We start from the raw sequence: 13555 nt of genomic DNA, 5'->3' as shown, positions 1-13555 counted from the left end.
CTGTTCTTCCTCCCTCCTTTCTTCTTCCTTCCTTCCTTCTTTCTTCCCTTCCTCCCTCCCTCCTTCTCTCTTTCTTTCCTCCACTCTACCTTCCTTCTTTCCTTTTTTCCTCCGTCCTTCCTTCCTTTCCTTCCTCCCTCCTCCCTTCCCTTCCTTCCTTCCTTCCTTCCTTCCTCCCTTCCTTCCTCCCTTCCTTTCAATGAGTGTCCTATAAAGGGTTAACCATTGAGTAATACTTGGTTTATGAGTACTTTTCCATAATAATGCAATAATGCATTTTTTGGCATTAAGCAAACAGAGGTTTATAAAACTGTTGGGTGATTTTAGTCTATAACAATACATCATATTTTACAATCGCATCACATGTAAAATCTTAAACATAAGGGTCAGATAAATGTAGTATAATATATAAACTAACAAAATAGAAAATCCCCTTAACCCTTTATAGGACACTCATTGAAAGGAAGGAAGGAAGGAAGGAAGGAAGGAAGGAGAGAAGGAAGGAAGGAAGGAAGGATTGAAGGAAGGAGGGATTGAAGGAAGAAAGGAAGGAAGGATTGAAGGAAGGATGGAAGGAAGGAAGGAAGGAAGGAAAGAAAGGAAAGGAAGGAAGGAAGGACGGAGGAAAGAAGGAAGGAAGGAAGGTAGGGGGGAGGAAAGAAAGAGAGAAGGAGGGAGGGAGGAAGGGAAGAACAGATGGAAGTAAGGAAAGGAAGGAAGGAAGGACGGAGGAAGGAAAGAAGGAAGGGAGGAAGGACAGATGGAAGGAAGGAAGGAAGGACGGAGGAAATAAGGAATGAGGGAGGGAGAAAGGAAAAGAGGAAGGGAAGAAAGAAGGAAGGAAGGAAGGAAGGAAGGAAGGAAGGATATTTTGGGAACTTTACCCAAGTTACCAAATATAATTATTTGCCCAATAAAGGGTTAAATTTGCACTGAATTAAATATAAAAATGTAATATATCTGTACAGTAGCATCATCAAGTATCAAAAGTTTGCATAAAATGTTTCTTACTTACTTTGCTTTGAGCAGATTTTTAGCTTATTTAAATAATAATTTCAGACTATTTATTTTATTTAAAGATATTATATACACCTACTTTGTGACACATTTGGCTTAATTTGCAGATAAAAACAGATGTTTCTATCCCTCAGTGAGTTCCTCAGACTAAGCTTGTACAGCAGGCGTTGCATCTAATTTTGGATTCATGCAAGCAGAGTAGAAAATCAAATGGTCAGTCTTAAAAACTCTTTTGCTATAATCTAGTTTTGACTTTGATTCATTGTCTTGTTGCAGCTAACTTTGGCACATTTCTATTATTCTATAAAAGGTTTTACTGTATTTAATTTGGGCTTAAAGACCACAATAAGGCAAGGCAAGGCAAGGCAGTTTTATTTATATAGCGCACTTCATACACAATGGCTCAAACTCAATGTGCTTTACATAATAAAACAGAAACATTAAAAAATACAATTAACCCCCCCCCCCCCCAATAATAAAAACAAAGTACAGAAAAATAGAAAGAGAGAAATAAAATGCTAGAATAGAGCATTAAATATAAGATTGCAGCATAAAATAATAAATTAGCTTTAAAATCATTAACCCTTTATAGGACACACATTGAAGGAAGAGAGGAAGGAAGGAAGGAAGGAAGGAAGGAAGGAAGGAAGGAAGGAAGGAATGATGGAAGAAAGAAAGGAAGGAAGGAAGGAATGATGGAAGAAAGAAAGGAAGGAAGGAAGGGAAGGGAGGAAGGAAGGAATGGAGGGAGAAGGAAGGAAAGGAGGAAGGAAGGAAGGAAAGTAGGAGGGAGGGAGAAAGGAAAAGAAGGATGGAGGAAAGAAGGAAGGAAGGAAGGTAGGAGGGAGGGAGGAAAAAAGGAACGAGGGAGGGAGGAGAAAGGAAAAGAGGAAAGGAGGAAGGAAGGACAGAGGAAAGAAGGAAGGGAGAAAGGTAGGGGAGAGGAAAGAAAGAGAGAAGGAGGAAGGGAGGAAGGAAGGAAGGAAGGAAGGTAGGAAGGAAAGATATTTTGGGATATTTACAGAAGTTACCAAATATAATTATTTGCCCAATAAAGGGTTAAAAGGACATAGAGTGCAAATGAAAGATTAAAATGTAAAGTGCTTTAAAAGAGCTCAATCATAAGCTCAGGAGAAGAGAAATGTTTTTAACCTGGATTTAAAAATGTTCACAGTTGGGGTTGACACAATAGGCAAGTATATCAGTTCAGATAAAAGATCAGTGCATTAACCCTTTATAGGACACTCATTGAAAGGAAGGGAGGAAGGAAGGGAGGAAGGAAGGAAGGAAAGGAAGGAGGGAGGAAGGAAGAAGAAAGGGAGATGGAGGAAGGAAAGGAAGGAAGGACGGAGGAAAAAAGGAAAAAAGGAAGGTAGAGTGGAGGAAAGAAAGAGAGAAGGAGGGAGGGAGGAAGGGAAGAAAGAAGGAAGGAAGGAAGAAGAAAGGAGGGAGGAAGAACAGATGGAAGGAAGGAAGGACGGAGGAAGGAAAGAAGGAAGGGAGGAGAGAAGGAGGGAGGGAGGAAGAACAGATGGAAGGAAGGAAAGGAAGGAAGGACGGAGGAAATAAGGAACGAGGGAGGGAGAAAGGAAAAGAGGAAGGGAAGAAAGAAGGCAGGGAGGAAGGAAAGGAAGGAAGGAAGGAAGGAAGGAAAGAAAGAAAGAAGGAAGGAAGGAAGGAAGGAAGGAAGGATATTTTGGGATATTTACAGAAGTTACCAAATATAATTATTTTCCCAATAAAGGGTTAACATTAAACTCTCAGAAACAACCGGTCAGATTTCAGCCTATTTAAACAACATGATGTGAGCATAAAGATGAGTATCGGGTCACTTTCAGCAGCAGGTGCAAACAGATTATCATCATAGTAGCGTAGCGTAGTATCCCCTTGGCAACACTTGATGCTACTCTGTGATCTGGAGCCTCAGTCTGTGGAAAATTACTACAAGCACTTCACATTGTGTATTCACTCACAGGAGGATGAAATAACACAATGTCAGTCCAAACATAATCATCTGTACTGACACTGGGCTGTTAGATCCCAGTGGGTACATCAGTGTATTTGTGTAGCTGTGTACTTTAAACAAGCTTGTATGGGTGAGTATAAATAAAATATAGATGTTACAGAGCTGCAGTGTGAGAAAATACACAGTCCTGTGATACAACAGATAAAGGAGATGTCTCAATATTACTGCAGGGAAGGAAAGGAGGGAGTATGGAAGGATGGAAGGAAGGAAGGAAGTTACAGAGCTGCAGTGTGAGAAAATACACAGTCCTGTGATACAACAGATAAAGGAGATGTCTCAATATTACTGCAGGGAAGGAAAGGAGGGAGGATGGAAGGATGGAAGGAAGGAAGGAAGTTAGGAAGAAAGAAGGAAAGGAAGGAGTAAGGAAGGATGGAAGAAAGGAAGGAAGGATGGAAGGAAGGTGGAAGGGAAGAAGGAAGGAACGGAGAGAGGGAGAAGGAAGGAAAGGAGGGAGTAAGGAAGGATGGAAGGGAAGAAGGAAGGAACGGAGAGAGGGAGAAGGAAAGGAGGGAGTAAGGAAGGATGGAAGGAAGGAAGGAAGTTAGGAAGAAAGGAAGGAAGGAAGGTGGAAGGGAAGAAGGAAGGAACGGAGAGAGGGAGAAGGAAGGAAAGGAGGGAGTAAGGAAGGATGGAAGGAAGGAAGGAAAGGAGGGAGTAAGGAAGGATGGAAGGAAGGAAAGGAGGGAGTAAGGATGGATGGAAAGAAGGAAGGAAGTTAGGAAGAAAGAAGGAAGGAAGGAAGAAAGGAAGGATGGATGGAAGGAAGGTGGAAGGGAAGAAGGAAGGAAGGAAGGAAAGGAGGGAGTAAGGAAGGATGGAAGGAAGGAAAGGAGGGAGTAAGGATGGATGGAAAGAAGGAAGTTAGGAAGAAAGAAGGAAGGAAGGAAGAAAGGAAGGAAGGATGGAAGGAAGGTGGAAGGGAAGAAGGAAGGAACGGAGAGAGGGAGAAGGAAGGAAAGGAGGGAGTAAGGAAGGAAGGAAGGATGGAAGGAAGGTGGAAGGGAAGAAGGAAGGAACGGAGAGAGGGAGTAGGAAGGAAAGGATGGAAGGAAGGAAGGAAGTTAGGAAGGAAGGAAGGAAAGGAGGGAGTAAGGAAGGATGGAAGGAAGGAAGTTTGGAAGGAATGGAAGGAAAGAAGGGAGTAAGGAAGGATGGAAGGAAGGAAGGAAGTTAGGAAGAAAGAAGGAAGGAAGGAAGGAAGTTAGGAAAAAAGGAAGGAAGGATGGAAGGAAGGTGGAAGGGAAGAAGGAAGGAACGGAGAGAGGGAGAAGGAAGGAAAGGATGGAAGGAAGGAAGGAAGGAAAGGAGGGAGTAAGTTAGGAAGGAAGGAAGGAAAGGAGGGAGTAAGGAAGGATGGAAGGAAGGAAGGAAGTTAGGAAGAAAGGAAGGAAGGATGGAAGGAAGGTGGAAGGGAAGAAGGAAGGAACGGAGAGAGGGAGAAGGAAGGAAAGGAGGGAGTAAGGAAGGATGGAGGGAAAGGAGGGAGTATGGAAGGATGGAAGGAAGGAAGGGAAGGAAAGGAGGGAGGAAGGAAGGATGGAAGGAAGGAAGGAAGGAAAGGAGGGAGTAAGGAAGGATCTAAGGAAGGAAGGAAGTTACAGAGCTGCAGTGTGAGAAAATACACAGTCCTGTGATACACCAGATAAAGGAGATGTCTCAATATTACTGCAGGGATTTTGTTTGTCGCTCCCCATACGCAGAATACGCAGAGCGCGGAGGGCCTCAAGTACCTGGTGGGGGCCCCCAAAATTAAGGTTGCTAAAGAAATGTCATGATAGTTATTATATTATTACATTAAAGAAATGATATAAATTAGTTTATGAACAGGCCCGCCGTTGTTTTTCTTAATTGTGTGCCCTATTACTCAAAACACATGAATTACCTCGTTGGCTGCGTGCCGCGTAAAGGAGGAATGATCTCTGGTCTTCGGATGATTCTTGAACACTTAAACACCTCGTAACCATGGAAACTGGTCCTTAACTTTACAGTTTAGCTTAACTACAGCACATGTGCGTCTTCACCTTCTCCTGTTTACTTCTCACTCTCTGCCACAAGCGCAGCAAAAACACAGAATGTCAAAATAAAAGCGGTATTTTCAAAATAAAAGTTGACAGCCCTCTTAAGCAACACAGACACACAAAGACACCTGAAACATGTATAAAAAAAGTTTTTGACATTTTGTTTTATATATTTTGCTTAATATACACATTTTCATAATTATATGTATATTTCATGTCAATTTTAAAATAAATTGGGGGAGGGGGCCTCCCTGACCATTTATGCTTAGGGCCCCCAAAAGCTTAGCAGCGGCCATGCATATTAACCCTTAAACAGGCAGGAGTGGAAAACTAGATGTAAAAAAATCCTAATGTGATGTCACTAGTTATGTCATTTACACCTAAAGTAAAACATTTCCTTCATATTTTTAATATATTTTGGATTTTATGAGTTGTATCTCCACCAGGATGCTTTGCCCTTATTAAGGTATAAAATGGTCATAATGGTAAAAACACTTAAATGTGTTATTTAACATAGTAAAGTGATACATTCTGCTCATTAATATCACACATACTAGTTTCTAAACTGATTTTTATCATTTCTATCAAAGTATAAACCTACAACAAGCTTCAATTCTACTAATTAAAGGCTCATATACAATTAAACAACCACCTTAACCAATCATGCTCCTTAAAGAGTCTGTACAGCAGGGGTGTCAAACATGCGGCCCGCGGGCCAGATACGACCCGCTGAGGGGTACGATCTGGCCCACTTGCCATCTCGTGCTCTTTTCCTTTCTTCCACCTGTCCATCCTACCTTCCTTAATTCCTTTCTTCGTTCGTTCCTTCCTTTCTTCCTTCTGTCCTTCCTTCCTTTCATCTGTCCTTCCTTCCTTCTGTCTGTCCGTCCTTCACTGTCTCTCTTTCCTACCTTTCTTCCCTCTTTCCTTTTGTCTGTCTTTCCATCTGTCCTTCCTCCCTTTCTTCCTTCCTCCTTCCATTTCTTCCATCTGTCCTTCCTTCTTTTCTTCCTTCTGTCCTTCCTCCCTACCTTCCTTTTTTCCATTCCTTCCATCTGTCCTCCTTACCTTCCTTTTTTCCTTCGTTCGTTCGTTCCTTCCTTCCTTCCTCCATTTCTTCCATCTGTCCTTCTGTCTCTCTTTCCTACCTTTCTTCCCTCTTTCCTTTTGTCTGTCTTTCCTTCCTTCCCTTCTTATTTCCTTCCTTCCTTCCTTCCTTCCTTCCTTCCCTCCTTCTTTTTAATGATCCGGCCCACATGAGATCAAATTGGTCTGTATGTGGCCCTTGAATGAAAATGAGTTTGACACCTCTGCTGTACAGTATCTCCTGGTGCACGCTGCCCTCTTGTGGTCAAAAGAAGAAGTAGGGCAACACATTAATGTTTATTTCACTCCCCCCCCCCTCCATTTCATTTCCTGTCATATCCACAGCCTGTGATCCTTTTTACTCATTACACAGATTGATGTTGTTGAATGTATAGAGTGTATAAAATGTTCAGACTGCATGATCAATGAATGGAAGCTAAAGACGGATTATAAAGGGAATAAAGGGAACTCCCATCATTTTATGGACTATTACATGCATCTCTGTAGGAATACAAGCATTAGAAATTGGTTTATCGAGCCATTTTGCCAATTAATAGAGCATGAATGTTTCAATTAATTCATCATTTGAGTCATTTTATGAGAAAAAAATATTGAAATGTGAGAATTTGCTGCTTTTCTTTGACTTACATGCTGGTATTTTGGGGGGGTTTAGGCTCTAGTATATGCTCTATATGCTCTATAATATGTTGCTTTCAGCTGTGGGAATTTTTATGTGACTGAAACTAAAGATTATTTTCATTATCAACTTTTTCTGGAATATAGAGAATTGTTTTTATTATAAAAAAAATGCTTGAATATTGTGAATAATGCCCATTATAATTTCCCACAGCATATGGTATTCAGAGTATTCAGATGCTTGGATTTGTCAGATATTCAGTTTAACATCATGTATGAGAAAGAACAGCATCATTTCTTGACATTTTGAGAAGCTGGAATCAGTAAATATTTGGCATTTCTGTTCAAATATGACTAAAACCATAATTCAATTATCAATAAGTTGTTGCAGCTCTACATTTTCTTGAATAATCAAAAAAGTAATTGACAGTTTAATCAATGATGAGATTATTAATTGCAGCCCCAGTGGTATCCAGTCAATATCTCTGAATATTAACCCTCCTGTTGTCCTTGAGTCAAGGAAGGAAGGAAGGAAGGAAGGAAGGAAGGAAGGAAGGAAGGACGGAACGAATGAGTAAGGAGGGAAGGAAGGGAGGAAGGAAGGGAGGAAAGAAGGACGGAACAAATGAGTAAGGAAGGAAGGAAGGAAGGGAGGGAGGGAGGAAGGAAAGAAGGACGGAACGAAGGAGGAAGGAAGGAAATGAGGAGGGAGGGAGGAAGGAAGGGAGGAAAAGAGGAAGGAAGAAGGAAGGAAAGAAGGAAGGAGGGGAGGGAGGAAAGAAGGACGGAACGAATGAGTAAAGAATGGAGGAAGAAGGAAGGAAGGAAAGGAGGGAAGGGAGGGAGGGAGGAAAGAAGGATGGAACGAATGAGTAAGGAGGTGGAGTATGGAGTATGGAGGAAGAAGGAAGGAAGGGAAGGAAGGAAGGAAGGAAGGGTGGATGAAGGAAGGAAAGGAGGGCGGAAGGAAGGAAGGAAGGAAGGAAAGAAGAAAGAAAAGGAGAGAAGAAGGAAGGAAGGAAGGAAAGGAGGGAAGAAGGAAGGGAGGAAAAGAAGGAAGGATGGAGGGAGAAAGGAAAAGAGGAAAGAAGGAAGGTAGGAGGGAAGGAAAGAAGGAGGGAGGGACGACAGACGGAAGGAAGGAACAGTCAAAACAGACGGGGTCAATTTGACCCGGGAGGACGACAGAAGGGTTAATAACTTTGCCGCAGAGCAAGAAGAAGATGAACTGATTTTTGTGGCAGCAGAAGTTTTCCTGTTTGCTGACACTTCCTGTTTGCTGACACTTCCTGTTTGCTGACACTTCCTGTTTATTCCATAATGATTTTTGTCAGCTCTCCATCAGCTCGGCTTTCATCGTCTTTCCAGAATTTTTCTTTTTGAAGCTTCTCGTTCAACACTAGTTTACATCTCTGTTTTAGATTTTATTTTATTTTTGGTTTGGTGGGTGGTGGGGGGGTTTCATGTTTAAATGCATCAATCTGACTGACTGTCCTATGACTGAAACTATTGATACTTTATTGAGATAACTCAGATTTGATAAAGCATACAAGATGAGCTCTGCGGTCTGTCACAGTCCTTCTGCAGAGGATGATAAATACTCTACAACAGGGGTGTCAAACATGCGGCCCGTGGGCCAGAACCGGCCCGCCGAGGGATCCAATCCGGCCCACTTTCCTTCCTGTCTGTTTTCCTTCCTTCCTTCTGTCCATCCTCCCTTTCTTTCTTTTTTCCTTCCTTCCTTCCTTCCTTCCTTCCATGGTTCCTTCCTGTCTTCTTTTCCTTCCTTCCTTCCTTCCTCCCTCCCTTCCTTTCTTCCTTCCTTCTGTACTTCCGTCCTGCCTTTCTTTCTTTCTTTTTTCCTTCCTTCGTTCCTTCCATCTTTCCTAGCTGTCTTCTCCCTCCTTCCTTCCTTCCTTCCTTCCTTCTCTCCCTTCCTTCCTTCCTTCCATCTGTCTTTCCTTCCTTCCTTCCTTCCCTCCCTCCTTCCTTCCTTCCTTCCTTCCTTTCCTTCCTTCCTTCCATTTTTTTAATGGTCCGGCCCACGTGAGATCAAATTGGTCTGTATGTGGCCCTTGAATGAAAATGAGTTTGACACCTCTGCTGTACAAGCTTTTATTTAAAGCAGCACTGACAGCTCAGAGAAGTACAAGGGTAGAAATCTGTAAAGGTGCTCCCCCTGGAGGCAGTTTGCATGCAAATTAATACTTACTAATACTTTCATGCTTTTAGATGAAGATGTACAGTATGTTTGTTTTAATGGCTTTTCAACAGCAGTACAGTTAATACAGACCAGCTGCTCTAACACAGTTTGTAGCCTCACTGTGATATAGTACTGTTTATACAGTAGCTATCTTTTCCATACAGAGCAGATACTGACTTCATAGTTTTATAATGTTATATACAGAAACAGACATTTACGTTATTCTTCCTGAAGACCGTAGTGTTCATGTAAAAGAAGCTGCAGTCTTCTGACCTGTGTAAATGACACTGTAGCTTTAAAACTGCTGAGCTCATCTGGTTGAAAATTAACCATCTAGGATTTTTTTTAAATTGTGCAAAAAAATGTTGTTCTTCTAAAGTTTAACCCTTTATAGGACACTCATTGAAAGGAAGGAAGGAGGGAGGAAGGTCGGAGAAAAGAAGGAAGGGAGGAAGGTAGGGGGGAGGAAAGAAAGAGAGAAGGAGGAAGGAAGGAAGGAAGGGAAGAAAGAAGGAAGGAAGGAAGAAGAAAGGGGGATTGAGGAAGGAAAGAAGGAAGGGAGGAGAGAAGGAGGGAGGGAGGAAGAACAGATGGATGGAAGGAAGGAAAGGAAGGAAGGATGGAGAAAGGAAAGAAGGAAGGGAGGAGAGAAGGAGAGAGGGAGGAAGGACAGATGGAAGGAAGGAAAGGAAGGAAGGACGGAGGAAATAAGGAATGAGGGAGGGAGAAAGGAAAAGAGGAAGGGAAGAAAGAAGGCAGGGATGAAGGAAAGGAAGGAAGGAAGGAAGGAAGGAAGGATATTTACAGAAGTTACCAAATATAATTATTTGCCCAATAAAGGTTTAAGACCGACAACAACAGAAAAGCTTTACCTTGCAAGGCAGCTGGATTCATGAAATCACAATATCGTAAGGATCCATCTTCTTCTCAGGCTTCAAGTTATGTGTTCGGGGCCAATCAGCAGAACCCAGAACCTACTGGCAGCTGTGGGCGTAGTCGATAGATGGTGATAGACAGATGGTTCATCCAATCACCTGCCAAGTATTATTTAAGTGTCTGCTCTTTTCCAAAGTTTCTAAGGACGACTTCTCCGATGGTTTGAGAAATGCCACGAAAAGACCAAAACCAACAATGAACTGAATAACTGTATTGTCTGTGTAGCCAAAGTCTCATATAGCTCATCCTGCTGTGCCATAGAGCTCCATTACTGACCAAAAACTGTTAAAAACTAAGGGACATTATGTACTGTAGGGTTTTTTTTGTTTTTTTAACCCTTAAACAGGCCTTACTAGTTATGTTATTTGCACCTAAAGTAAGGAAGGAAGGAAGGAAAGAAGGAAGGAAAGGAGGGAGGAAGGGAAACAAGGGAGGAAGAAGGAAGGAAAGGGAGGGAGGAAGGGAAGGAAGTTAGGAAGAAGGAAGGAAGGAAGGTAGGAAGGAAAGGAGGGAAGAAGGAAGGAAAGGAGGGAGGAAGAAGGAAGGAAGGAAGGAAGGAAGAAAGAAAGGAAGGAAGGAGGGAACATTTACCCTAACAGCTGAACTTAGACCTGAGGAAGGAAGGAAGGAAGGAAGGAAGGAAGGAAGGAAGGACCCAGGAGTACAACAGGAAGGTTAAAGAATGTGTATCTCCTGGTGCACGTTGTCTGTTTAAGGGTTAAGATAAAAGTCATTTTTGATGTTTTATATTTAGGTTCATTTCTCCAGGAGGCTCTAATGGGGCATATGGGCCACAGACAGGAAGTCAGAACATTTTGAAAGACAGACTGAAATATTGGTTTATTTATTTTTTTCATAGGATTTGATGACATTTAATTTGAAAGACTGGTAATTACCTGATGGTGTTTATATCATCCACTTGTAACAATGTTTAAGTAAGATAGCTATTTTTTATAAGCAGACGTTTCAATCAAACCTCAATTTTAACAGTTTACCTGAAGAAGAAACAGAAAGATAATCTATCTAGATGTGCTGCCAAATTACAACGACACAAAATCAATTGGGGGTGGAAAGAAGGACGGAACGAAGGAGAAAGGAAGGAAATGAGGAAAGAAGGATGGAAGGGAGGAAGGAAAGAAGGAAGGAAGGGAGGAAAAGAGGAAGGAAGGAAGGGAGGAAAAGAGGAAGGAAGGAAGGAGAGAGGGAGGGAGGGAGGGAGGGAGGGAGGGAGGAAGAAGGACGGAACGAAGGAGGAAGGAAGGAAATGAGGACAGAAGGATGGAAGGGAGGAAGGAAAGAAGGAAGGAGGGAGGGAGGAAGGAATGGAGGGAGGGAGGGAGGTAGGGAGGGAGGAAGGAAGAAGGAAGGAAAGAAGGAGGAAGGAAGGAAATGAAGGAAGGGTGGAAGGGAGGGAAGGAGGAAGGAAGGAAATGAGGAAAGAAGGATGGAAGGGAGGAAGGAAAGAAGGAAGGAAGGTAGGAGGGAAGGAAAGAAGGAGGGAGGGACGACAGACGGAAGGAAGGAACAGTCAAAACAGACGGGGTCAATTTGAACGACACAAAATCAATTGGGAACCGATCTGAAAGCATCATTTATAAAACCATATTTTCCAGACACAGAGTCTCATGCACTGTAACTACATGGTTTGTGTGGTGGTTTATAGTTTATAGATGCATGCAGAGTATAGAAGATTACTCGAGAGCCTCTCTGATTCTTTCTTTTTTTTTTCTCCTCCATCTTTTCACACAGCAAAAAGCCAAAGAGACCTCAGAGACAGAGGCAACAAAACAACCGACTAAAACCTCTGACTCTCGCCTACGACGGGGACACGGACATGTAGAGTCCTCCGGGAGACGCTTCACCGAGCACTTCACCTGTCATAGAGACCCACTTCATTACGCCATTACAGTGAAGGACATGGATGTTTGCAGCGTGAATGGACACGTCACAGAGCGGAGGAGAAATGATAGAAAATCCTCTTAGCACAGAGCAGATTGGGGTTTAACCATTTCAAGTAGTTCACTCCATTCACTCCCTCTTTCTTTTGTCTTTTCTTTTCTTTTGTAAGAGCCTTCATGACCTCCACCTTGTTAAATGAAATGCCTTTTTTTTTCTTTTTTTCTCTTTTTTTTTGTCCCTTACACATCTACATTTGTGTAAAGACTAGTTTCAGATGAAGGGAGGAGGGCTGGGGTGCTGGAAGAAGACAGACCGAGCTGTCTCTGAACACGACAGCACAAGCATCAACTCTTCTCTCTCTCTCTTCCTCCACACGCTTTTTTTTTTCTTTCTCTTTTTTTTTCTTCTGCTTGTCCCTAAAAATGCTGAGTAGCTGGAGGCTTAGGATGCTCTGACGGTTCGTACGTTGCCAAAAGTCACCGCAGGGAAGAGGAGGAGGGAGAGGGAAAATCTCCATAAAAAGGTTTGGATTCCTTTTTCTCAATCCTCAACTGGGTTTTGACTCAAATCTCTTTTACAGTCTTGAACAAAAGGAGGCATTTCTCCTCTTTTTTTTCTTTTTTTCTTTCTTTCTTTCTTTTTTTTGTTGCTTGATTCAGAGGCACACTGGCCTGTGTTTGTGGGATAAACCAATCTGTATGATGCTGATGGAGGAGTAGCCTGCAATCAGTTGTTCATGGAACTACTGCCTGCCCGCCTGCCTGCCTCCACCCTTTGCTTTGTTTCAGGCACTACATTGCACTATATTAGTGCAGCATGATATGCACATGTGACTTCTACCTTCTATTGCCATAAAACACTGCCTCTCTCAACTCTTCCACTGACAAAAAAAAAGAAAAGCTGCATAAAAGCAAAAGGAACAGCTATAAGGTCACCACGAGAACAATCAAAGATGAAAAATGAAAAACCAATGGCGACAGAAAAAGATGTTTTAGATGCGTCACAGGCGAGAATCTCAAGTAAATATATATGTATAGATTTTATTTCTCACAACTGATTCTTTTCTTTTCTTTTTCTATTTTTTTTTTTTTTTTTTTTGGTTGTAGTAAAGTACCTTTTGTGGTTCGTAGATTTCGTCTGGTGTTGTCACTTTATTTCTGCCCAGATGCAATTTAAAGATCAAACTATGACGATCAAAGCAAGGCGCGGGGCTTCATTCAATCAATGAAATCACCTGCTTTTCAAAATAAAAGTCTTTACTGAGAAATTTAACCTTTTTTTGTTTTTTTACCTGAAGTAGTATATTATATAAAAAGATGTAATTTTGAAAAAAAAAAAGATAAAAGGGAGACAATTTGAACCATTCATGTCATGCAAATGTCATTTCTGCCTTATAACTGACTTAATAACTAAATACTAACAGTCCTGTAATAGTTTGAATACTTGAATGGGACCCAGCAAACTCTACGTGTAGACATGAAGATTTCATTCTGAGATCATTTAGCTCAGAATAATTCAGACTTTTAAAAAGGTTTCCATAGTAACCGTATCATAGGTGCTCTATCGTTTTTCAGTCATACACTCAAAAAAAAGATATGTTGGATTTACTTAAAAATGTTGTTTCAAGTGGTTCCACAATAACTAAGTATTAATAAACCTTTTTATTTTTTTACAATTGACTCGATAGATTGACTTAAGTGACTTCAACACTGTGTCGTCCTCCTGGGTCAA

At 41.7% G+C, this 13555-nt stretch overlaps 1 protein-coding gene across 1 annotated transcript in view; it reads left to right on the top strand.

Moving 5' to 3' along the window:
• Window positions 1-12955, top strand: part of LOC128366644 (thrombospondin type-1 domain-containing protein 7A) — a 230626-nt gene extending 217671 nt beyond the window's left edge. The window contains 1 exon segment of the mRNA XM_053327378.1: window positions 11675-12955. Within this exon segment, the coding sequence (XP_053183353.1) occupies window positions 11675-11765 (91 nt within the window). The 3' untranslated portion in view covers window positions 11766-12955.
• The last annotated feature ends 600 nt before the right edge of the window (window positions 12956-13555 follow it).

The sequence above is a fragment of the Scomber japonicus genome, chromosome 10, assembly GCF_027409825.1.
Source record: "Scomber japonicus isolate fScoJap1 chromosome 10, fScoJap1.pri, whole genome shotgun sequence".
NCBI classification, from domain to species: domain Eukaryota; kingdom Metazoa; phylum Chordata; class Actinopteri; order Scombriformes; family Scombridae; genus Scomber; species Scomber japonicus.
The sequence above is the reverse complement of the archived record's forward strand: the minus strand, read 5'-3'. Positions and strand labels throughout refer to the sequence as shown.